This window comes from Musca autumnalis, unplaced genomic scaffold (genome assembly GCF_047663935.1).
Source record: "Musca autumnalis isolate F117 unplaced genomic scaffold, ASM4766393v1 scaffold_1, whole genome shotgun sequence".
Classification (NCBI taxonomy): domain Eukaryota; kingdom Metazoa; phylum Arthropoda; class Insecta; order Diptera; family Muscidae; genus Musca; species Musca autumnalis.
Genome location: NW_027411644.1, coordinates 197,255,283 through 197,281,521, shown reverse-complemented (window position 1 = coordinate 197,281,521; position 26,239 = coordinate 197,255,283). Strand labels below are relative to the sequence as shown.

The 26,239-nt window shown below is 37.5% G+C and overlaps 1 protein-coding gene across 1 annotated transcript; it reads left to right on the top strand.

Moving 5' to 3' along the window:
• The first annotated feature begins 533 nt into the window (after positions 1-533).
• On the top strand, positions 534-24,802 carry Adss (adenylosuccinate synthetase). Its single transcript, XM_073959709.1, has 6 exons — positions 534-1,004; positions 7,772-7,874; positions 23,025-23,304; positions 23,376-23,736; positions 23,813-23,997; positions 24,072-24,802. Exons 1-6 carry the CDS (start codon positions 825-827, stop codon positions 24,313-24,315), a joined length of 1,353 nt encoding a protein of 450 aa, XP_073815810.1. The 5' UTR covers positions 534-824; the 3' UTR covers positions 24,316-24,802.
• Positions 24,803-26,239: the final 1,437 nt, after the last annotated feature.

Below are 26,239 nucleotides of genomic sequence, written 5' to 3'. Positions count from 1 at the left end.
TTGGAAAGGTTAAAGTGCGGAAAGGTCAAATGCTGCCTAATTCATTTGAATTTGTTAGTACTTGGCCTTTAGTCTTTTACATGAAACTGAGCGTGAAAAAGCGGCGTATTTCATTGTGTTTTTGCCTTTAGTTCTTTATGGCTTTGTTTGCGCCTTGGGTTGTTGGATTGTCGTTTATTTTGAATGCCTTTAAGGTGAGAACACAATGAGGAGTTCATGCTTGCCAAGCCTAATGGGTACTTTACACGATATGTTTTTTTTTAAATATGAGTTGTCACTTCTCCCATAAAAAATGTATATGCAAAGTGACAGCTCATATGTAAAAAACATATCGTGTAAACTACCCATAAATTTCTGTAAAAGATTAAAGAAATCCAAGATCGCATTTGAATTAGGTAGTACCTGGCCTTTATTCATTTACATGAAATTGAGCGTGAAGCAAGCAACAAAAGTCATTGTGTTTCTACCTTTAGGGTTATCAATCCAAAGTGAATTAATATTTTTTCCTCATATATTGTGATTGACATTTATTTCCTCTCGTTTTGTTTTGATTTCCTACTAAAATAAAATGTGCTTTTTGCTCCTGTCATTCGTTTCACTGACCGAATTTCAATTCTTTACAAGTTTTGAGACTAGCGTGTGACGGTCTGGTCTGCGGCGGTTGGTTTCGAAAAACGACGGAACCGCTCAAAGAACAAACGCGCATTTTGTAACAAAAATTTTCTGTGTGTGCAAAAATATTTAGAAAAATTTCTTGCAAATTTCTAAAATAAAATTTAAGTGGACTAAAAAAGGACTCCAACAAGTGTGACTTCATTTGAACTATGGCGGCGCCTGTAAATAGTGTTATGAACGGCAATCATTACGAAGAATTGCATCAAAGACGCCTTAATATGTACAAGTCTAAGGTAGATGTTGTACTTGGTGCTCAATGGGGAGATGAGGGCAAAGGAAAAGTTGTGGATATGTTGGCTCTGGATGTTGACATTGTTTGCAGATGTCAGGTAAGTTTCCAAGAATATTCTATATAGCCATCAAATTTATAAAAGGCCAAAAAATTAAGGGCGTCATATAGGGTCTGTGTGTGTATTCTTCTATCCTCCCACTCATGTGCTTTGATTTGCCTTGCCTTGATTTGCTTTACTATGGTCAAGGACGTTCTGTCTGTGAAAAAAATAGACAATAACATTTGGAAATGTGTATCAGTCAAAATAAATCATCTGTATTCCTACGACATATGAGAAGCAAGGAACATTTTTGCCGCTTTTCCATAACTACCTATAACTACCTGTAAAACAGGTTAAGGATCTGTGAACCTACACCAAGCAAAGCAGCTGATGTATTATTGCATCAGAATCTGAAACGACGGCTGTTTGCCTGAACTCCTTTATTGTTTGTTGGTTTATTTTACCTCGCTTGCTTGGTCGTTTGGTCACATGTGTTTATGGTGGTATCATATTGTTTTTTTGTCACTTGTGCCTTCATTGGTTGGTCATTGCAAAAAAGGGGGAAAACAAATACCAACACACAAGTTTCATTGTAGATTTATTGCCTTTCTACAAATTTCACACATAAAACGGCAAAGTGATATCTATAGTTGACATATTTCTAGTATCTATCTCTGTTCTCTGGTGGGTTTACATAACAAAACAAACATACTCCAGTACAAACATATTTTTGCCTTTTTATTTCTTTGTTATTGTTTTGCAGTGCAAAGGTCTGGCACGTTTCCTTTCCTTGCTTTGCTTCCCAATTTTGCCTGCTTTTACATTGATATCATCGTCGTCTATGATTGTTTTTGCGTTGTTTTGTTGCTGCGAACGACTGTTTCTTCTACTGATCGCCAACATCGTCATGATTGCTCACTTCCTATATCATCACGTTTTTTGTTTAGAATCGTTTTTAATTTATTTTGACTTGTAATTGTTTTTGTATTTTGCGAATGGAATCTGTATTAATTGTTGTTATTTATGAATTATTATGTCATTGTCAACGTTTTGCTGCCTATATGGAGGGAAATATTAACGGCCCAGGTAGATAGATTGATCAAAGATCTACTTACTTATCCAGCTATGCTTAGAAGCCGGCTGTTAATTTCTTTTGTAGAGGTGTTAATATTTTTTAGTACAATAATGGCTAGATAAAACTGCTGTGTTCCTGAATAATAACGTTTAAAGTGTTTTTACTGGAGCGCAAGAAAGATATGATTTTTTAGGAAGTAATCACTTGGTAGGACGTTTTGGAAAGAGTCCATAGAAGCACCCTTTACTCTGGGAAGGGTCAACAGAAATACCCTTTTTTCTGGAAAGGGTTCATTGAGGAACCCTTTTTTCTGGAAAGGGTTCATTGAGGAACCCTTTCTTCTGGAAAGGGTTCATTGAGGAACACTTTCTTCTGGAAATGGTCCATGGAAGCACCCTTTCTTCTGGAATGGGTTCATAGAGGCACCGTTTCCTCTGGAAAGGGTCCATAGAAGCACCCTTTCCTCTTGAAAGGGTCAACAGAAGCTCCCTTTATTCTGGAAAGGCCAACAGTAGCACCCTTTGCTCTGGAAAGGTTCAACAGAAGCACCTTTTTCTCTGGAAAGGGTTAACAGTAGCATGTTTTCCTTTGGAAAGGGTTCATAGAGGAACCCTTTCTTTTGGAAAGGGTTCATAGAGGCACCCTTTCTTCTGGAAAGTGTCCATAAAAGCACCCTTTACACTGGAAATGGTCAATAGAAGCACACATTCCTCTGAAAAGGGTCGTTAGAAGCACCCTTTTCTCTGGAAAGTGTCCATTGAAGCATAATTCATCAGAAAAGGGTCCATAGAAGCACCCTTTTCTCTGGAAAGTGTCCATTGAAGCATAATTCATCAGAAAAGGGTCCATAGAAGCACCCTTTTTTCTGGAAAGTGTCCATAGGAACACCCTTTCCTCTGGAAAGGCTTCATAGAGGAACCCTTACTCCTGGAAAGGGTCCATAGAAACATCCTTTCCTCTGGAAAGGTCCATTGAAGCACAATTCGTCTGGAAAGGGTCCATAGAAACACCCTTTCCTGTGGAAAATAACTCTTGAAAGCGACTATAGAAGCACCGTTTTTTCTGGAAGGGAGCAATAGAAGCACCCCTTCCTCTGTAAAGAGACTATAGAAGCAACCTTTCCTCTGGAAACGGACTATTAAAGCACCCTTTCCTCTGGAAACGGACTATTAAAGCACCCTTTCCTCTAAAAAGCAACTATTGAAGCACCCTTTCCTTTGGGACGGGACTATAGAAGCAACCTTTTCTCTGGATACGGACTATTAAAGCACCCTTTCCTCTGGAAATGGACTACAGAAGCACGCTTTCCTTTCCTCTGGAAAGTGACTATAGAAACACGCTTTTCTCTGGAAAGGGTCTATTCATTGTTCATGCTCCTTCAGCCGACCAGGGAAACTGCCTTCTGGATTCTAGACTTATATCGGGTTGGGATTTCAATGCTCTCAGCATGAAGCTGGAGGCACACTCTTGCTGTTTTGTGGGACGATATCTTTCAGGTTGTACAAATCATCTTGCAATGCCTGTTGGGTTATGCTTCCTTTTGCTAGTTGATGTTACGTTGTCATCTGCCCAGGAACTGTCTGCGCTGCTGCCGTATGAGTGCGGGCTACTTTCGAAATGATGAGGTATCGCTGAACTGGTAAGCATGGATACAGTCTTTCCCATTGTTGTTGTAGCAGCATAAAAACCTACGTGAAGCACAGTTTTGATGCTGGGTTGGCAGCCGCTGGCCGAAACACTATGGTTTCGGGTCAATCCGGTACGAAAGAACCCGCTGCCGTGGGATTTCTTTCCCATTGTCCTGCTTTGCTTGGATAAGCCGAAGGTATTGGCACCAGCAGGTTTGGAGTAACCAATGTGGCCGTTTAGGTGGAGGTTATTTTCCACTTTCTTTCGTCCTTTTTACGTTAGTTTGGAAGAACGATTACCATATGAAACTGTTGGAATAATGTCAGTCTATCCTTTCGATAGTTATCGTGCCCATCAGACACTTTAGTTTGTCACCGTAAATTTTTTAAAGCTTTTGGACTAATATGTCAGGATGTATGGACCACAAAAAGTACTTTCGGTAAAAAAAGCACAAACTATTCTGTAACAGTCCATAAACTGCACTTAAGCAAAAAACGTGAACTTTTGTGAGGGAGGTACACGAAAATCTTCTCCAATATAGACCTTCTTGGTGCTAATCAGTCATTTGAGTTGGTTCCGGACAGACGGACATGGCTAAATCGACTCCAAATTGTCTGAACCGGATTTTGTCCAAACATGCTTAGAGTCTAAAACCAGTTTTTTTGGTGAGGTACATTTTCATTCTCATCGAAATAATGATTTTAGACACCAAGTATGTTTGGAGGAAATCCGTTTCAGACGATTTGCGTCCATTTAGCCATGTCCGTTCGTCGAAAGCAGTAACCGATTTGGTCCATACTTAGCGCATTGTAATATTTCTAGCATACATAGATCAGTTTCAATTAGTCCATATTTGATCGGTCCAATCCTTAAAGAACCTCTCACACAAAATTTGGGAAATGTGAATTTTAACCGCTGCTCTCGAATCGCTTTGATTCTTTTTGCAACCACTTGTATTTGCTGCCCTCATTACGAATGTCCAAGTTTTTTATGGGGCAAGTCAATACTTCCTGCGAAAATATCCCGAACGCTTTAAAGACCCGTACGGCCACCATATGTGGTGGCTGCTGGCACGATAACTTTCGAACTGTAACTATTTCTAGCAGACATAGATCGAATTCAAATATAAACTATATCGGTCTACTCCTTAGGGTATATATGTCCTGTTTTTTTTGTTAAAGAAATGTGGTACGAAATAATATGAACATATCATAACAAATAAAGTTCATGTAGAACATAGGGCGGTACTCCTTAGGGTACTTCCCACAAAAAAAAAATATCGAAAAAGTGCAGTTTAAGACCTGATTTCGATTTGCTTTGATTTTTCTTGCAACAGGTTGTAGTCGAGGCCCCTATTACGATGGTACAAGTTTTTTGATTGGCAAGTCCATACTTCCCGAGAAAAGGAGCCAAAAGTTGTAAAAAAAACCCATACGGCCAATATATATGAGGGCTGGTACGCACGACAATTTTCGAGCTGGTTACTAGGTTGTTCCAAACGTTGTAAATCGTAATTTTTCTGCGAATCTTAGATAAAGTTCGAAGATGGTACTTATCACTCTAAACCTTCCGGTACCTCCCCTATTAAAATTCAAAAATTTTCGCTAACACGGTACGCTCAATATCTCATAAACGGAGCAACCGATTTGGTCAAAACTTTGTATCTGGTAATATTTTGTCCAAAATTAGTTTAAGTTCGAATTTTAGTCATATCGGTCCACTCCTTAGGCTACCTCCCTCACAAAAGTTCGACAATCCCACGGCAGCGGGTTCTTACGTACCGGATTGACCCGAAACCAAAAGTGTTTCGGCCAGCGGCTGCCAACCCAGCATTATATGCTGCTACAACAACAACAACAAAAGTTCGACATTTTTGTTTAAGTGCTGTTTAAGGTCTGTTCGAGCATCATTTGAAAATTTTAACCGAAGATAGTCGTTGTGTTCCTTTTTACAGCGATGTTATGTTTTTCGTATACAAGTCCATGCTTCCCGATGTAATTTTCCAAAAGTTCTAAATTATACGGTGTCCAACCGCGATACTCATCGAAAGGAGTGACTTCCAAAATAAGACCCACTTCCAAAGTGGACTATGTCCGTCTATTCCTTCAAGTACCTCCGCTGCAACACTTTTGAGCATTTAATTTTAATTTATTTATGCTCATGTAAAAGGGTGCCACCGTGGTGCAATAGTATGAACGCCCGCCTTGCACGCTGAAGGTCGTGGGTTCGATTCCCCGGCCAAGCAACATCGAACAATTTTCAACGGTGGCAAAATACCCCTCAGTAATGTTGGCGAAATTTCCTGAGCATTGCAGCCATGTAAAACTTCTCTACAAGTGGTGTCTTAAGACACGCCGTTCGGACTCGGCGATAAACAGTAGGTCCCATATCATTGAGCTAATATGAATCGGGGTGTACTCTTTGATATGAGAGAAGTCTCCCTTGTCCCGTATGGGATGTTTGTGGAACAATTATATATATGCTCATGTAAAAACCTATTCCATAGGGCCATGATCCGTTTCAAAAACCACTATAAATTTAATACTTTCATCCATATCCATATTTTTAGTTCATACGTCCAAAATTCTTAAAATCCCCTAAACACAAAATTTTTTCAATTCACACAGGCTGAGGGTATATCTCGGTCGACATAGGCGACTGATACTTTTCTACTTGTTTAATATTTAAATGAAAAAAAGTGATTTTAGTAATTGACGATCAAAAGTTCATTAATTCCTGCTACAGGAAAACATTTTTGAGAAAATAAGTCATCCCCCTATAAATTATTTTTATTCCGGCATTATCTCATATTACATACTTCTCGTTTTAAATGGGTTCATATAACGAAACACCTGCTGATAAACACAACACGTTTTCGATTACATTTTTTTTTACCGATATGTAAAAATCACGTTATTTTCAAACAAGATGACAGGTTTACAAACAACGACAATCACAAAAAAGTTGATTGAGCCACTAAAAACAGACATATTTACATACGTACGTCTTTTAAAATGTTTGTCTAAGAAAACACATTTCATTGTTTCGCAAAAAGCAACAACAACGACAACAACTACGAGAACAGATAATCATTAAAATTCTATCGTTTCTATCAAAATATGTATCTATAAATTCTTTGCATAACACTCACTGATCAGGGCACACTTACACGTGCCAATATGCAGGTTCAATATTAAACCTTCGAATTACGATTGTTTTGATCAAAGATTCTAAAATCATCTAACAGCCGATATGTCTGAGGAGCCTCTACCCAAGGCGAAACATGTCATGTCACATAGTGGTGGTTGTGTGGGTTCGTATCGTCGGCTTTCCTTTTTCGCTCGCATCATTGGTCATTAAGCTCGTTTCTAACGAAAAATTAATTAAAAATTGTCTTCGCCTCAATAGACAAAATTCTTAAATAAAAAAGAATTAATCCTGCATAGCTACTTTGAACATATTCATTTGGAAATTCATTGTCAAAGTCAAATATACCTATCTCAGAGAAGGGTAATTTATTAAAAAAAAATCTCAACGTAACATAAAAATTTAGCAAAAATATAATTTGTCGGTGTTCGACCATTGGAATTTGTTATATGTTTGTATGGATGTTCTAACATAATAAACTAAATATTGTTGTTTTTCAAATGAAATATGAAACAAGTGGCAAATATATGTACGAATGTATAAAAATGTTTATTTATATTTGTATTATATTTTTTTCTTTTTTTTTTTTTTTTGAATATTTGCCAGAAACGTTGACGTATAGGCGATGGACATACTTACATACATATGCACATACCCCTTTGTTTACTTTTCTTCACTATGATATATACATACAGATCATTTACTTTTATCCCTAAGTAATTAGTTGTTTAAATGTTCCCATAGGTACGTACATATGTAGGTAAACTACTAGCTATAGTAGATATATGAGTACATCATCTAATGTTTAAAACAAAACGATTAATGAAAGCTAAAGAGAACCGCAATTTGTTGACACTTTTCAAACAGATTCTAAGACCTTTGGCATTGAACCACTTTTTCTAATTATAAAATATATTTTAAATTCTAAAACGAAAATTAATCCTCTTTTTTTTCTTTATTTTACATTTTCCAGGGTGGCAATAATGCTGGTCACACTGTTGTTGCAAATGGCACAGAATTTGATTTTCATCTTTTGCCCAGTGGCATTGTCAATGAGAAATGTATTTCAGTAATTGGTAAGTTTCTATCACACGTGCAAATATAAATAATGGGGGTTATATTGAATGTAAATTCCACGTGTATTTTCTCGCGTTCGCCTTAAAGATGAAACGGCGGAAAGACAAAACTCAGGGGGAATTTTTGTTTAGAATAACCCCCAATAATAAACATAATCCATCATTGTTATTTGCCACAAACTATATCAAGGTGACTGGACTCCTCGTTTCCGTCTATCTGTGGCATTATCTCATCAAGATTTTCGCTAGATAAGATAATGCAAAAAAAAACTTGATGTTATCGCGGAAAATTTTTGCAAAGTATAATCATAAAAAATGAAAATTTCATTTTTTATTAAACTGTAACAACAATGTCCCTATGTGAGTGATTTAATTAATCGAGAATATTCATTCATGTCTAGAGAATAGGTGTGTCTTTTACTACACCATAAAAATAAAACACTTAACAGGTGTGACGGGAAATAAAGCAAATTAAGTATTAACGATCTACCATTGGTCTCCACCAAATGTGCTGCATTCTGAGTGCCGAAATGTATGTGTCGGCGTCCGAGGATAACTTTGCTGGAGTTGAAGCCTGATTCGAGAAAATATTTATTAAAGCAAATATTAAATGTAGTAAAAAAATATATATCGAATTATATACCGATGATCATAGGATCATCTAACACACAAGAATGTTAAATATTCACATTGTCGTTGGAGCGGATAAATCTCAATGAGACGTGTCCCTTCTAACAGCAAGAGTCCTATAGGTCTTGCATAACTTTGATCGCACGATCACATCATTGGTTTCTTCGGGCAATGCTGATTGTAGATTTATCTTTTTCGAGCGGGTCTTCAAGCATTTGAGAGCTTTTGGTAAGATTGACTTTCGAAACGTACCAATACAAAGCAATTTTTAGCTTTCGTCAAAATATTTTAGTTGCACACTAATGCATTGTTCCCCAAATGCAACTACAAATGTATCAGAAATAAAAATGATACATATTTGCTTTCTTACTGCGTCAAAAATACACAACTGTGACGTTTTAAAATACCTAGCTTTGGAGTTATAAAGTATTACGGCGTTATGAAATACAATACTTAAGACATTTGCAAAGCAATTGACGTATCGGGAGTCAGCCGAAGTCATTCAGAGCTACAGATAGTTCTTCAAAACCTTCAGCGCGAAATAAATGTCTACTTAAACAATGAACAGCCCATGAGACCATAAAAAATGAATGAACAGCATTGGAGATTTCATCAGAACCCAACGCATTGGATGATTTGCAGTTCCTGATGGAATTTGCAACATCATCCATTGTAAATTATAGTGGTACCTCTTCGGCAGGAAGAGGTTCTTCGCTCTGCAAACCCCGGGGTGTTGGTCAAACTGACGATTAAAATAACTTGCGTAACTCTTCAGTTCAGCCGGTGTAACGTCGCCAAGCATGACTGAGGTCCTATCTTCCCTCTTTTTAGGGTTCGAGAGTGACTTTACCGTTGCCCGCCCACAATTCACTTATTCCACCAAATTTAAATGGAAGGTGCTTACACCTGGGAAGTTTTTGCGGATTCTGAAACTACAATGTTCATAGATGAGAAAAATCAAAAAAACAAAAAAATCGCCGGAGCGCTTTTTAAATAAATCGCGATTCAAGTTGACATTTTTGGGGGTTGTTTAGGTTTTTGTGATTTTGCGTGGAAAGCGGAAGTCGTATCAAAACTGGAATAAAGAAAATATTGTAGCTATCAAAATTCTCTACAAGGTTGACCTTAATGATATTTTCGTAGGTTTTACAACTTTTGAGATATAGAAGTTGAAATTGGGACAATTCAAATTCAATTCAATTCTGTATCGTCTCCTTATAAAGCAATGTCATGACTGCAATTTCCCAACTTAAACTTATATATCCAAAAAAATGGTACAACCTAGGAAACATTACACAAGCCAGCCTTGTAGAGAATTTTCACAGCTATAAGATTTTCTCAGGTCCCATGCCGATAAAACTTGCCGTATTCAAGAAAAATCGCGAAACCCTAACAAAAAGCCTAAAAATGTAAACTGAGCTTCTTTATCTCAAAAATAGTACAGCCTGAGATCAAATCATAAACGTTAATCCTGTAGAGAATTTTCATAGCTAAAACATTTTCTTTAGCTCCATTTCGATTGGACTTGCGGTTTCCAATCAAAATCGTGAAAACCTAAAAAACACCTAAAAATGTGTATTTTGACCGCGATTTATTTAAAAATCCCTACAGAGATTTTTTCTTGTTTTTGGATTTTTCTCGTCTATGAACATTGCTGTTTCAGAATTCATAAAAACTTCCCCTGTATAAACGATTTTCATTAAAAGTTAGTTAAGGCGCACCCTTCATGGCATTGTTTTATAAGGGGGCGATACAGTCAGTGCATTGTCCCAATTTGAACTTCAATATCTCAAAAATGGTAAAAGCTACGAAACTACCGTGAAGGTCAATCTTGTACATAATTTTCATAGCTACAACATTTTCTTCAGTCTCATATTGATAGGACTTGAGGTTTCCAAGCAAAATCGCAAAAACCTAAACAACACCTAAAAATGTAAACTTGAATCGCGATTTATTTAAAAAGCGCTCCGGCGATTTTTTTGTTTTTTTTGATTTTTCTCATCTATGAACATTGTAGTTTCAGAATCCGCAAAAACTTCCCAGGTGTAAGCACCTTCCATTTAAATTTGATTCAAGAGCACCGTGCGAGTCAATAGAGCCATGCTCAAGATCCTTCCTCCGTACGGTTTAACCATCACAATGCTGTAAGCTGCAGTTGTTGTTGAGCTTTGTTTCCTTCACCGCCGCCACCATAAAACTTCCTCAAACGTATAGCTATCAATCCAGACCAGACGGTTATGACCTTCCAAAAGCGTGCTAATTAATGTTGGGCTGTACTTCAGTTATTTATCGGCGAGATGTTTATGTTAAGCAATTCTACCTCCAAACCTGACTGCTACCCTTATGCATTCCATGTACGAGTCAATAGAGCCATGCTCAAGATCCTTCCTCAGTGCGGTTTAACCATCACAATGCTGTAAGCTGCAGTTGTTGTTGACCTTTGTTTCCTTAACCGCCGGCTCCACAAAACTTAATGTTGTTTCTACAGCCGCCTGTTTCTTTAATCTCAGTTGCGCTTCCAAATACTCCACAAACAAGTACTCATTTATTGGTAATTTAGTCGACCTATTGAGTTCATCTTCCATGACAACACCAAGATGACGTTTTTCTTAGAACATTTGCTGCAGTCGAACTTCAACATCTGTCATTGATCCCCACAGGTTGAACACATCTAACACATACTGGAGTCCTTCTGCGATTGCTTTAGCTTTCTCATATTTCAATTTAAACGCAGCAAACTTATTATCAGGGCAATCATGAATATTTCCTCGGAATTTTCCACAGGGAAAATAATTGTAAAAAGTGAAATTCTTTTAAAATCAATATTTAGAATCACTTAATTATGGAATATTCTATCCGAATCGACAAAAATATTCCCTTTTTGGACATAAATATGGAAATAAAAATTGTGAAATTTGGGAAAGGAAACAAATTCCGCGCGGAATTTTTATTCATAATAGCCCTGTATGTATGCAGTTTTTCTTTAGGACCACGGTCAAATATTCAAAGCTCTCAAGGTGGTTGCGTCTAAGTACATGCTTCACTTCTCCAGATAAAAATAACTCCTTCACAAGAGCAGGTTGCTTGTATATAGACTTGTGAATTCCTGGCTAACATAAGATTTGGGATTTCAATGCCCTCAGCAGAAAGCTGGTGGCCATATCAGTCCACTGCTTTGGGTATCTCCCCCACAAAAGTTCGCTAAAGTGGTGCGCATGATAACTCTCGAAGGCGGTAACAGATTTGGTCCATACGTTGCACATCGTAATATATCTACAAGACATATACCAGGTTCCAATATGGACTATATCGGTCCACACCTCCGGGTACCTCCCACACAAAATTTCGGAAAAGTGCACTCTAAGACCTGCTCTCGAATAGCTTTGATTTTTTTGAACGACTTGTATTTGCTGGCCCATTACGACGGTAAAAGTTTTTTAAGAGGCAAGTCCATACTACCCGAAATATGTCACGAAAGCTTAAAAACCCTAAGGCCACAATGTGTAGTGGCTGGAACGAACGATAATTCTTGAACGGTTCAGCCGATTCGGTCCAATATTTGGCCTTCTTAATATATATTATGCGTCATTTCAATTCGATATTGTCAAAAGATGAAAGTTTCAATTCACACAGGTTGAGGGTATATCTCAGTTGGCTAAACCGACTTCTACTTTTTTACTTGTTTATTCAGAAACTTCGTTATGTACCAATTTTAGATATACCCCCATTATTATAAGTCTTCTTTTGTTATAGTTTGGATTTACCGAACAGATTTAGAGATTTAGACCAAAAAGAGAACGGAGAAAATGTGAATGTATTCAAAATATTGGCAACTTATAACAGTGTGTTAGTAAGTTTGTATTCACGCAAACTATAAAACACTAACAAATCAAAACATTTGTTCTCTTTTGTACGCTCTTTCTGTGCATTCGTGTCGTGTGCGTGTAAATTGCCGAAAATCATCGGCACCGCCGTGCCAAATGTTACCATGCCTGATTGAGAGTGTTCCGGTTAACTTAAAGTTAAAAGTGATGACTGAATTGCAAGGAGGAGCTTCTTGGCATTAACTTCCAATGTACAAATTGTATTTTAAATGCCTCCAAATTGGTTTATTTTTCATTTTCAAATCCATCAAATAGTTAAAGAACACATATAATAATAGCCCATAGACCAATTTGAACAGTTTTGTTTTTTTGTGATAATTTTCTTAAAAAAACTATATACATATTACGTTTATTTACATTATTTTATACGCTTTATATAATCTCTGATAAATACATCAAGGTCTGAACAATTTCAAATATTAACTGAAAAGCGTGACGCATTACTAAAAATGTACATTTTCAATTAGAGCAGTGTTATCTCTACATTCATGAGAATACGGAATTAGTCATCAGCAGTAGGCACTTATATTACGATGATAATTTAAAACTCAACTCAAAAATATAATGTAATTTATTTTTTCAGATTAAAATTATACTTCAATCATATTTATGTGAAATTGCCATTTGTTTATTATTATAATTTATACTGTTGTTTATACAGCAAATTTTATTGGCGAAACCTCCAGTTCCACGACCACCCACATAACAATTGCGGAACAATCACTCTTCTGTAATAACTTTTAATTAAATATAAACAAAAGCCATTCCTCTGTCTATCTGTCCGCTGATGATTGGGCGGTTGGTTGGTTTAGTTGTTTAATCGATTTGATAACTTTGTTTTTTTTTTATTTTTCATGCATATTGGCATTTAAGGAATTTTTTTGCAGTTGTTTCACAGTATGTTTATTAGTTGTTTTTACCACCCCATCACCCCCTTCGTGTCTAAATGTACAAACTACAATTGTGTTGTTGTATGTTTGTTTTTGCAAAAATACATTTGTTATCATTATTTTCGTCAACGAAACTAAAACTGTCACAAGACTAATTTTATTTGATATTCCAAAATACATAATATTCTGTTGGTTTGACACGAGCCATATTACGTGCGTCGTTTAACCCTTTTATTGCTGCTGCTGTTTGTTGTTGCTATATCATCAAATAATTCTACAGTAATTTATATTAAAGTAGTTAATGATAGGCGGTAACAATCATCATGACATGCTTCTCGTTAACAAATTAGGCAATCATTCACGGAATGGTACGAAACTTCTTTAAACAAATTAAGTGGAGTTTGTTGTTGTTGTTTTAATGTTTAAATTATATACCGAAATGTTATTTAAATGAATTTGTGTAATATACAGTGGCGACCACATAATTAAGAACGACATTTATAAAGGTAGCAAGTTTGTCTCTTGGGTCTTCTTTAGACAGAAGACATATTGAGGTCTTCTGTAGACAAAAGACCTGATGAGGTTTTCTGTAGAGAGAGGACGTCTAAGTTTCCTATATATAGAATACCTCTTGGGGCTCTCTAAATACAAAATATCTCCTGAGATCTTCTATAGACAGAAGACCTCTTGAGCTCTTCTATAGACAAAATACCTCTTGATGTCTTCTATAGACACAAGACTTCTAAAGGTCTTCTTTAGACAGAAGATCCCTTAAGGTTTTCTATAGAGCGAAGACCTCTTGAGGTCTTCTATAGACAGAATACCTCTTGAGGTCTTCTATACGCAGAACACCTCTATAGATTGAAGTCCACTTGTCTTCTATAGACGTTATACCTTTTGGTATAACGGTTTACGGTGGAAACGCGATAATTCGTAATTATATCCTCAGCTTGTAAACTCATCGAAATAATGTTTTTAGACCCCAAGTATGTTTCAACGAAATCCGTTTCAGATAGAGTTGGGGTAATCTAGTTCCTAGCTCCTTGTACTAGTTCCAAAACGTATGAGGTCTTCTATAGGCAGAAGACGTGTGGAGGTCTTCTTTAGACAGAAGAACCCTTGAGGTATTCTATAGAGATAAGATCTCTTGGGGTCTTTTATAGATAGAGTTGGGGTAATCTAGTTCCTAGTTCCTTGTACTAGTTCCAAAACGTATGAGGTCTTCTATTGGCAGAAGACATGTGGAGATCTTCTTTAGACAGAAGACCCCTTGAGATATTTTATAGAGATAAGACCTCATGGGGTCTTTTATAGAACGAATACCTCTTGAGTTATTCTATAGGCAAAAGAACTCTTGAGACCATCTATAGACAGAACACCTCTTGAGGTCTTCTATTTTTAGAAGATGGATAGGAGACCCCTTGAGGTGTTCAATATACGGAAGACCTTTCGAGGTTTTCTGTACACAGAAGACCTCTTGAGTTATTCTATAGGCCAAAGAATCTTGAGGCCATCTATAGACAGAACACCTCTTTAGGTCTTCTATAGAGAGGAGACCTCAAGAGCCTTATATTTTTAGAATATGGACAGAAGACCTCTTGAGGTGTTCAATAGACGGAAGACCTTTTGAGGTTTTCTATAGACAGAAGACCTCTTGACAGAAGGTAGACAGAAGACCTCATCTGCTCTTTCATTACCCATATAGTCGCGGTGTCCTGGTACCCAGCATAGCCGAAAGTCCTTAGTTAGCGTTCCCAAGGCCGTTCTACACTTAAGGACTACATCGGACTTGATGTTGCAGGATTTGATGGCTTTAAGAGCCGCTTGAGTATCCACAAACATAGTCACCGGTTCAAAGATTTCTGCATCCAAACTTTTTATCAATACCGCTACCTTCCAAATCGCGAAGATTTCAGTCTGGAAGACACTACAGTTGCTATCTAGCCTGTAAGCGTACTCAAGAGATAGCCTTTCACAGTAGACGCCAGCACCCGTACCTTCCTCCATCTTGGAACCGTCTGTATAAAAAGCCAGACCGTCCAGAGGGGGAGTACTCCTTAGGGTACGAAGGTTCAACATTTTTGTTAAGATTCAGTTTATAGTTTTTTCGAAGATTCTTTGGAAATGTATACCGATGTTACTCCTTGTGGTCATGTTTACAGCGTTGGCAAGTCCATGCTTCCTGGCATAGTAGTCCAAAACCTCCTAAGTTATACGGTGATTAACTGAAGTGACTGACTGTAGGGCGATTCGGATTATGCCGATGCATGCCTTCGAGTATCTCCTCCGCAACCCTTTGAGGTTTAATCCAAATCTATCTTTTTGTCGGCAAGTTCAAAAAATGCTGAAAATCCCCTGAATACATAATGTTTGAAGAAAAGGATTTTGGTTGTATAACCGGTATTCGATCTACCCAAAGACGAAAGATTGAATTCTATGTATGTAGGGTAAACGCTCCTATTGTCGGCCGGTTCCAGTATTCGGCCACATTTGTATATAAACACGAATAAATAAGAATACCGTTATTTGTATAGTCAAATAAGATTACATTTACATAAAATATACTCCCTTCTCTCTCTATAAAATTTTTCATGGTCCTGGGAACGGTATTTTAGCATTTATAGTCGTTTCTAACGGTACTGATTTGTCAGCACGTGTTGAAGTGCATTTTTTAAGAAATTTGTTAGTTTATAAATAAAAGTAAAATAAGTAAAAAATCCTATTAATTCATATCTTGTTTTGAAATGAGTGACTGCCATATTATATATTACTAAAACTAATAAGGCAGAAGTGATAAATGTTTATAAAAAATCCGAATTCTTCGTATTTATGGTATGCCGACAATAGGAACAATAAAATCACAGTTGTTCCAATAGTCGGCATAGGTATGCCGACTATTAGAACATGCCAGTTTTTACATGGTTCCTAACGTCGGCCACCAATAAAAATTTAATAGATATGTATTTTTTGTCTCGTAGTTTCAAAATAAGAGTGCGAGTGAAAATACTCGAAATGGAGTACGAGTTTATTCCTAGAGTAAAATCGAGTGAAACATATTTTTTTTGCCGTTTGTGTGTTTTTGCGTGTGTAGTAGCGCACAGGTTTTAATGTTCCTGTGGACTGAATGTGGAAAGTGCAAGTTGTGCTGAGGTTCAGAGGAGGCTATCCCGAAGTTCGAAGATGGGTGATAGGCGGTCCAGAGGAGGTACTTCCGAAGTTCAGAGGAGGATGGTCGGAGGTTCAGAGGAGGTAGTTCCGAAGTTCGGAGGAGGACAGTAGGAGGTCCAGAGGTGGTAGTTCCAAAGTTCGGATGAGGGTGGTCGGAGGTCCGAAGGAGGTAGTTCCGATGTTCGGAGGAGGGTGGTCGCAGGTCCAGACGAGGTAGTTCCGAAGTTCGGAGGAGGGTGGTCGGAGGTCCAGAGGAGGTAGTTCCGAAGTTTGGATGAGGGTGGTCAGAGGTCCAGACGAGGTAATTCCGAAGTTCGGAGGAGGGTGGTCGGTGGTTCAGTGGAGGTAGTTCCGAAGTTCGGAGGAGGATGGTCAGAGGTCCAGAGGAGGTAATTCCGAAGTTCGGAGGAGGGTGGTCGGTGGTCCAGCGGAGGTCGTTCCGAAAGTTCAGGCTTTTAAGTGATCATGATATATCTTGCACATAAATTAAGCACTGATATCTGGCTAACTCGTTGCAAAATTTTATCTAAGTAGTTATTTTATTTTTCCTGTAATAAACTTTTTAAATTGGGTAGTCAAATTTCCATTTCCAACTTAAAACGTGTTTTTCTCGAATCTTTATTTTTTGAGATTTGTCACTCTTCTACGAGTAGTAAATGAGCGATATTGGGAAATAAATTTCAATTCAATAAATATAAATGTTAAAATGATTAATTTTTTGTTATATTTGTAAGGCGTACATATTACTGTAAATGAATTTGTCAGATTTAAGTTTTATTAATTTTATGTATTTATGTAGGTTTTTAGTCGAAATAAATTCTTATTTTTTTTTAAGTTTCTTCTTTTTTCTACAACGGTAAAAGGGGTGCCGACTATTGGAACATCAGTGGCCGAACTTAGGAACATGCATGCCGACTATTAGAACATAGGATGTTTTTTGGAAAAAATGAAAATGGCAATACTTATTAAATAGTTAATAAAAACAAGTTTATAAATTCTGAAACATAACCCTTTAGTGATGTGTAAAATTAAATATTTACAGTAAAATTATATTCCCACAACCTGTGACACCAGTTTATAAATGAAAAACAAGTTAAAGGGCCGACTATTGGTGCATTTACCCTATATCTCTGTTGGCAAAGCCGACTGATACTTTTTTACTTGTTTTCTTTGTTTTTTTTTTCAGAGTAAGACGTCTATTGACAGGGTTGAATACTCTCTTTCGAGTTGAGCTGTTATGACCTAAGGGATACATTGAAAAGTTAGGAGTCTACCGAAGTCCCACACATCCAACCATTATGCTACGTTTCACGGGTGATTAAGTCCGATCATCAGGCATATTAGGATGTTTAAGTTTTTATCGTTCTTAGGGTTAAATGTGCGGAACATCTTAGCTTAATACATTCAACGGTTGTTGAAGGCAATTCCCCAGGTGACATCACGGGGAGGCCAGTGTCCACTTGAAAGAATGTTCATCCTATACTTTGACATGTTAAAACCAGTTGTTTTTCACCTGCTACGCCACCTAGGGGGATTAATCAATCCCTCACAAATATTTTGTCGTTTTTGTGAAGAAACAAGGGAACAGATGAGATCCAGTGGCGTGGATCGAAACTATAATATTCCCTGCCTTACCCCTTGACGAACAATGCCAAATCTTTTCCACTAATAGACTAGTTGTTTTAAAATATTAAAACAACAACAATGGGATTAAGCCAGACTATTTTGAAAAAAAAAACAAAATTGCAAACGCTATCCCAATAAAAAAAACGCCACAATGTTTCCAATTTTTTTTTGCCTTTTGCGAGCAAAATAAAAATGTCTAAAAAAGAAGTTTCTAAAATTTTTTAAAATAACAACATTCAAAGTAGTTGAGTAACAAAAAACTTGCGTTTGTAACACCCTCTGTTTAAAAAGTGTATATCTACATAATATAAATTATCTGGCCCATGACAAAAACATTGGCAGCATCACTCTTCATCTTGCCGGACAATCTACAATAACCGTAATACAAATCAATGAATCTTTTCTTAAAAGATGCCTGTGCCGTCTGTCTGCCTGGCCGCCTCTTCCCTGCAGATAACAAAAACAATGTTTTGCACGTTCAATGAAATGTTCTTAAAATGCTTGTTCTTATTTTGTTTTTACTAGTCATGTGATTAGACAGAAAAACGTTTTGTTGTTATTCTTCTGCTGATTATTGTATACACCTACAACGAACGGACGTGGGGGAGGTAAAAACAACAATATAAAGATAAATAATACTATAAAAGAAAAATTAGATTTAAATTTAAGAGAGAACAACACCACCGAATGAAAAAAGTGAAAACAGCAGCCAGCCAGCCAGCGGCACCATCGAGAGGGAAAATAACATCCAAGGAAAAAGTGATGTGAAACATTGTCTAATGCTTTTTTGTTTTTCGTATAGATGTGTGTTCTTTTATATAGATACTCGTACATTTATTTTTATTTTGCATTCGTTGTGAATGTCAAGGGAAGAGTGAAAGGCTTTCGTCTTTGGACGTTTTTTTTTTCCTTTTTTTATATTCTTTTTGGCAAGTTCAAATCTGACGAAAACAAGGAACAACAACAACTTAACAGACAGATAATCATGAAGTAACAATAATTTCATGATTCCTTGCTTCAAAGCGTATGTAGGTTTGGGAATGTGTTCCGGTGCTGTTATCTCACATCACAAAATAAATTTATTGGATAATTTAAACGATGAACGCAAAGTCATGAATGAATGACGACAATCCACAACAGACAGAGAAATGACATTGATGGGTATAGTGGGTATATACGTACATAGATAATGGTATAAACAGAGATTGGGATATAAAAAACCTTTAAAAAATATAATTATTTCTTCTAAGAGTTGCTTAAAGCAACAATAATATTCCGCATAGGCTATAGAAGTAAATTAGCCTTGCCATTTTATGTGTGTAGTTTCACGAAATAAACAGTTCAGAGCCTACAGCGTAATTTTTCTTGATCAGCGTAAAATAAAACAGTTATTTTTGCCTTGACCCTCAGTCTGTGAAATGTAGAGAAATGTATTTAAAAATCTAGAATTTCGTTCGAATGATAGCCCTTCACGTTAAAGTCCGGGAAAGACTATCAGATTTTTCAACGGTGGATAAAAACCCCTTACATTTTCGGATTATTTCAGAAATGACGAACTTCATCCGGATTCTATGACTAAAAGAAGTTCGGGTTAGTTTGATTCTATGTACTGACCCATTAGGGTGATGAGTTTTTTTACAACCTCATATCCCTGTATTATATTTTGAGTGTTTTTTTTTTTTGTAGTCATTCAGAGCAACATATACAAAACCAATGATCAGTCCATGCATGAGTAGGAAATAAATAAACAGATTTTTTGCAGCCACCATAAAACACCTGAGAAGAGCTAGAATGACACGTGCACCGCAGATGTTTGCTTCTGCTTAAACTTTACAAAGGGATCTCACTCATCTCAGTTAAGTGAAGGAAGATAAACTTCATTGGTGAAGGCTGCTTTCATGCACAAAGAAGTACTCGTTGTTTTGTGATTTAGTCGACCCATAGAGCTCCTCTTCCATGACAACGCCAAGAACACGATCCAGCACATTATGCTGATCTTGAATGTGGGGTGAACTTTCTCTTCTAACATTTCCTGCAGTCGAACTACGACGCGTTTTTCTGGTATTCGTTCTTGTTGTATCGGCAACAATCATCACAATTGACCCCCACAGGTTGAACACATTCTTGAGTCCTTCTGCGGTTGCTTGAGCTTTCCTTTCAATTTCAGCGCAGCCAACTTTATTTCCGGATAATTATTTATTGATTATCCCGGTCAAATATTCATTGTTTTCAAGATGTTTGTCTTCGAAGTGCATGGAGCATGCACTCCAGATATGGCGTGCTTATCAAGTACTCCTTAAAATTGGGATTTCAATGTCCTCAGCGGAAAGCTGGTGGCACACCGTTGCTGCTTTGTGAGACGACAGCTTTAAGCTTATAACACAGTGTCTTGCAATGGTTGTTGGGTTATGCTTCTTGTTCGAGAATGCTGCTTTGTCATCCTCCCAAGGGTTATCTGTACTGTCGATTTAGCCATGTCTGTCTGGCTGGTGCACACGATAATTCTCGAACGGATCAACCGATTCGGTTCAAAATTTGGCCTTCTTAATATTTTGTCCAAACTTGGAAGATGGACCATATCGGTTCACTCCTTCGGGTACCTCTCCCACAAAAGTTTCAAACTTTTCCCCAAAATGGTGCGCCCGATAACTCTCGAAGGCAATAACCGATTTGATCCATACGTGCATAGATTAGATTCGAATGTGGACTATATCAGTCCCTTTATTCGGGTACCTCCCACACAAATTTTCGGAAAAGTACATTTTAAGTACTTTGGATCTCGCGATATCCACTCTTGGGATTACCACCTCCCTCACAAACTTTCAAAATTTTTGTTTTAGTGCAGTTTAAGATCTGTTCGCTGATCCTTAAGAAATTTTTACCGAAGGTGCTCCTTGTCCTGCTACAGCAATGTTATGTTTTTCGTTGGCAAGTCCATGCTTCCTGATATAATGATCCTAAAGCCATAAATTATACGGTGACTAGTTGGTCAATATCCATCGAAAGGAATGACTCCCAAAAATAAGACCCCCTTCCAAAATGGATCTGTTTAATCCTTCAGGTATATCCTCCGCAACACTATTGAGCTAAATCCAAATCCACATATTTTCGGCAACTTTGTACGTCTAAAAGGGCCACCAAATTCTGACAATCCTACGGCAGCGGTTTTTTCGTACCGGATTGACCCGGAACAATAGTGTTTCGGGCAGCGGTTGCCAACTGAGCATTGAACCTATGCGTCTACGTAGGGTTAAATGCTGCAACAATAACAACAACCAAATTCTGAAAACATCCCAAAATACTAGACGATATTCGGTCTGTCCATAGATCAAAGATTCAATTTACAAAGACTGTGTGTATAGCTCTGTCATCAAAGACTACCTTCCGTTCGACCAAAAAGACTCTTTTCCGTTCGTCTAAAAAGACTTCCTTCGGCTCGTCGATAAAGACACCATTCAGCACGTCTATAAAGACTCCGATCAGCTCGTTTATAGACTCCCTTCAGCTCGTCCCTTCAACTTGTCTCTAAATACTCCCTTCTGTTCGTCTATAAAGACTTGCTTCAACTCGACTATAAAGACTCCCTTCAGCTCGTCCATAAAGACTCCCTTCAGCTCGTCTATAAAGACTTCCTTCGGCTCGTCGATAAAGACACCATTCAGCACGTCTATAAAGACTCCCTTCAGCTCGTCTATAAAGACTCCCTTCAGCTCGTCTATAAAGACTCCCTTCAGCTCGTCTATAAAGACTCCCTTCAGCTCGTCTATAAAGACTCCCTTCAGCGCTTCTATAAAGACTCCCTTCAGCTCGTCTATAAAGACTCCCTTCAGCTCGTCTATAAAGACTCCCTTCAGCTCGTCTATAAAGACTCCCTTCAGCTCGTCTATAAAGACTCCCTTCAGCTCGTCTATAAAGACTCCCTTCAGCTCGTCTATAAAGACTCCCTTCAGCTCGTCTATAAAGACTCCCTTCAGCTTGTCTATAAAGACTCCCTTCAGCTCGTCTATAAAGACTCCCTTCAGCTCGTCTATAAAGACTCTCTTCAGCTCGTCTATAAAGACTCCCTTCAGATCGTCTATAAAGACTCCCTTCAGCTCGTCTATAAAGACTCCCTGCAGCTCGTCTATAAAGACTCTCTGCAGCTCTCTCGTCTATAAAGACTCCCTTCAGCTCGTCTATAAAGACTCCCTTCAGTTCGTCTATAAAGACTCCCTTCAACTCGTCTATAAAGACTCCCTTCAGCTCGTCTATAAAGACTCCCTTCAGCTCGTCTATAAAGACTCCCTTCAGCTCGTCTATAAAGGCTCCCTTCAGCTCGTCTATACAGACTCCCTTCAGCTCGTCTATAAAGACTCCCTTCAGCTCGTCTATAAAGACTCCCTTCAGTTCGTCTATAAAGACTCCCTTCAGTACGTCTATAAAGACTCCCTTCAGTTCGTCTATAAAGACTCCCTTCAGCAAGTCTATAAAGACTCCCTTCAGCTCGTCTATAAAGACTCCCTTCAGCTCGTCTATAAAGACTCCCTTCAGCTCGTCTATAAAGACTCCCTTCAGCTCGTCTATAAAGACTCCCTTCAGCTCGTCTATAAAGACTCCCTTCAGCTCGTCTATAAAGACACCCTTCAGCTCGTCTATAAAGACTCCCTTCAGTTCGTCTATAAAGACTCCCTTCAGCTCGTCTGTAAAGACTCCCTTCAGCTCGTCTGTAAAAACTCCCTTCAGCACATCTATAAAAACTCCCTTCAGCTCGTCTATAAATACTTCCTTCAGCTCGTCTATAAAGACTTCCTTCAGCTCGTTTATAAAGACTCCCACAATACCGTTTAAAAACTCCACCTTCACATTCGCTCTTCTATGAGCAGGATGTGAAAAAAGTTTTTCTTCAGCTCTGGATGTAACTTTATTTAAAAAATCAATCTTTACTAACCCACTTTTCCCTTTTTTATTTACAGGTAATGGTGTTGTCATCCATTTACCCTCACTCTTTGAGGAATTGAGCAAAAATGAAGCCAAAGGTTTGCAAAAGATCGAACATCGTTTGATCATTTCGGATCGTGCACATTTAGTGTTCGATTTCCATCAGGCTGTTGATGGTATGCAAGAAGCTGAAAAGGGTGGCAAATCGTTGGGTACCACCAAAAAGGGTATTGGTCCAGCCTATTCCAGCAAAGCTACACGTAATGGTATACGTGTTGGTGAGCTGTTGGGTGATTTCAATCTTTTCAGTGATAAGTAAGTTCAAGATAAAGAAATATTAAAAATAGACATGTCCATAATGATTATTTTGTTTCCCTCCCATTTAGATTCAAGACCATTGTAGCCACTCATGTGCGTCTCTTCCCCTCCATCAATGTGGATGTTGATGCTGAATTGGCCCGCTACAAGGAGTATGCCGAAAAGATTCGTCCCTATGTCAAGGACACAATTTGCTTTTTGCACACCGCCTTGCGCCAGGGTAAAACCATTTTGGTTGAAGGTGCCAATGCTGCAATGTTGGATATTGATTTTGGCACATATCCTTATGTGACCAGCAGCAATTGTAGTATTGGTGGTGTGTTGACAGGTCTTGGCCTGCCACCACAAACAATTGGTGAAGTTATTGGTGTTGTAAAAGCCTATACAACACGTGTTGGTGATGGTCCCTTCCCCACCGAACAATTGAATGTAAGTCCAACAATGATGGTCATTGGCGGCAAAACAAATCAATAACTGTTGTTGTTTTTATTTTTTGTTTTTAAAGGAAATTGGTGAACTGCTTCAAACACGTGGTTTCGAAGTTGGTGTTACCACCAAGAGAAAACGTCGTTGCGGTTGGTTGGATTTGCCTCTACTGAAATATACCTCATTAGTTAATGGCTATACCTGCATCTGCCTTACAAAACTTGATATCCTAGATACTTTAGATGAAATTAAAGTTGCTGTAGCGTAAGTGTCGCTGTGGAGAAATTTATAAAAACGTTCCTGTTTCTAATTATTTCATTCCACCATAATTTTTATAGGTACAAACGTGCCAATGGTGAAGAAATGGATCATTTCCCTGGTACCATTGCTGAATTGGCCACCATTGAGGTGGAATATGCCGTCCTACCCGGCTGGAAAACGTGTACGGAAAATATTCGTGATTTCAAGGAATTGCCCGAAAACGCACAAAAATATGTACGCTTCATTGAAAGTGAACTCGGTGTGCCCATACGATGGGTCGGTGTCGGCAAGGGTCGTGAATCTATTATTAATGTACATTAGCACTTAGCACCTTTAGTTTAACAAAACAAACAAATTTATTTTAAATCATATATTAACTACTTCGTATATAAATCAAAATATGCCCACCCCAGCCTTTTTTAATTTTATTGTTTTATTAATTTTAATGCAACAACAAAACAATTGCTATATAAAATAAAAATAATATTTTTGTTTTTTTTTTTTCACAATACCTCTCCCCTACTTTTGACTACAAATATTCGTTTTGAAAAAAGAAAGAATTGCTTCCTTATTACTACTATTACATCTACCCCGCTCCTTAATTTGTACAAGGTTTTATGTAAGCTTCGATTTTACTTAATTACAAATTAAATATACAAACAAAAAACAATTATAACAAGACAAAACACATGTAATAATTATACCAAAATTTCATTAAATGTACTTAAATATAAAACAAAAACAAAAATCATATGTGGCTATGCAATCAACAATAATAATAAAGATAAAACATGTTTAATGAAAACAACTTTAACATTGGAGTAATTATCTTTATATCATATGAGGTAGCAGAAGCTTGAAAACCAACCTATATTGGCATATTTCATATGGAAAACAAAGGAAGATTAGGCTAAATCATGTGTAGCTATCATACATATAGAACAGCTAAGCAACATGCAGTTGAAATGATCTACTTTTCCATCCTGAAAACTGATAAATAAGAAAATGACGTGGAAGAGGCTCAAATTGCTATAGCCATTCCAGACGAAACAACCTAAAGTTGTGGCTCTGCATTAGAAAAGGGGCCGCGAGTTAAGATTCTATGTTTATTCATAAGTCGCAGCCTTTTGTTTGAAAACATAAAATGGCGACAGAGAAGTAGTGTTTGGCCTGTTTCGTGAAGCCTGCAATAAGTTTTCTCATTTGAAATATTAAAGGACCGTCATGATGCCTAACACAGGTGCCGACTTCCGTATTGTCAGTTGATTTGTATTCGTGCATGAAACTAGGGGTTCTTAAATCGATTTCCCCACTACTGCAATTTCATAAATTGAACTCAATTTAAGAACTCCCAGTTTCATGCACGAATACAAAACAACTGACAATACGGAAGTCGGCCAAGATTTTATAACTTATACAGCCCGATCATGAATATGAACTCCCCGCGAGTTTTCTCTTTCTCTCCTTTAACGAAAGAGAGACAAAACTCACGGGGAGTTTACCTTCCTTATCGGGCTGACAATTATTTAGAGGGAAGAAAATCAATAATAAGTAAAAAAAGTATCAGTCGGCAAAGATATACCCTCAGCCTGTGTGAATTGAAACTTTTATCTATTGACAATATCGAATCTACTACCGACAACGCATATTTTGTGGCCCTTTTTGGAAGTATAAACTTGCCGACAAAAAATATATTTATGTAGTTTGAAGCTGAAAAGTTTGCAGAGGATATATTTGAAGGAATGCACCGACATAGCCCATTTTGAAAGTGGATCTTATTTTGGAAGCCATTCCTTTCGATAGTTATTGTGCCCGTCGGTTGGTCACCGTATTTTGGACCACTATGTCAGGATGTATTGACTTGTTCTCGAAAAACATTATCAGGGGCCTAATTACGACCATGGTATAAGTCATGGTAGAACAAATACAAGGTAAAGTTAATACTACAACAAATACAACTCGAACAACAACCACAAAGGAATTTGTTTTTGTTTGGAACGTTAGTGTCAAATATAAATGTAAACAAAATAAGGAAATGTCCACAGTTTATACAGTTGGCCATTCAGCCCAAACTAGTTAGCCCTGACTATTTAGTTTGCTGTCAAATACATAAAATACAAAGGAAATCAAATCACAATAATGAACAATCTATTATGTTTGTTGTCAAATGTTGTTAACAGAACTCTGAATGGCCAACTGTATAAACTGTGGAAATGTCTATAAATTATTGGAATTTAAAAAACTA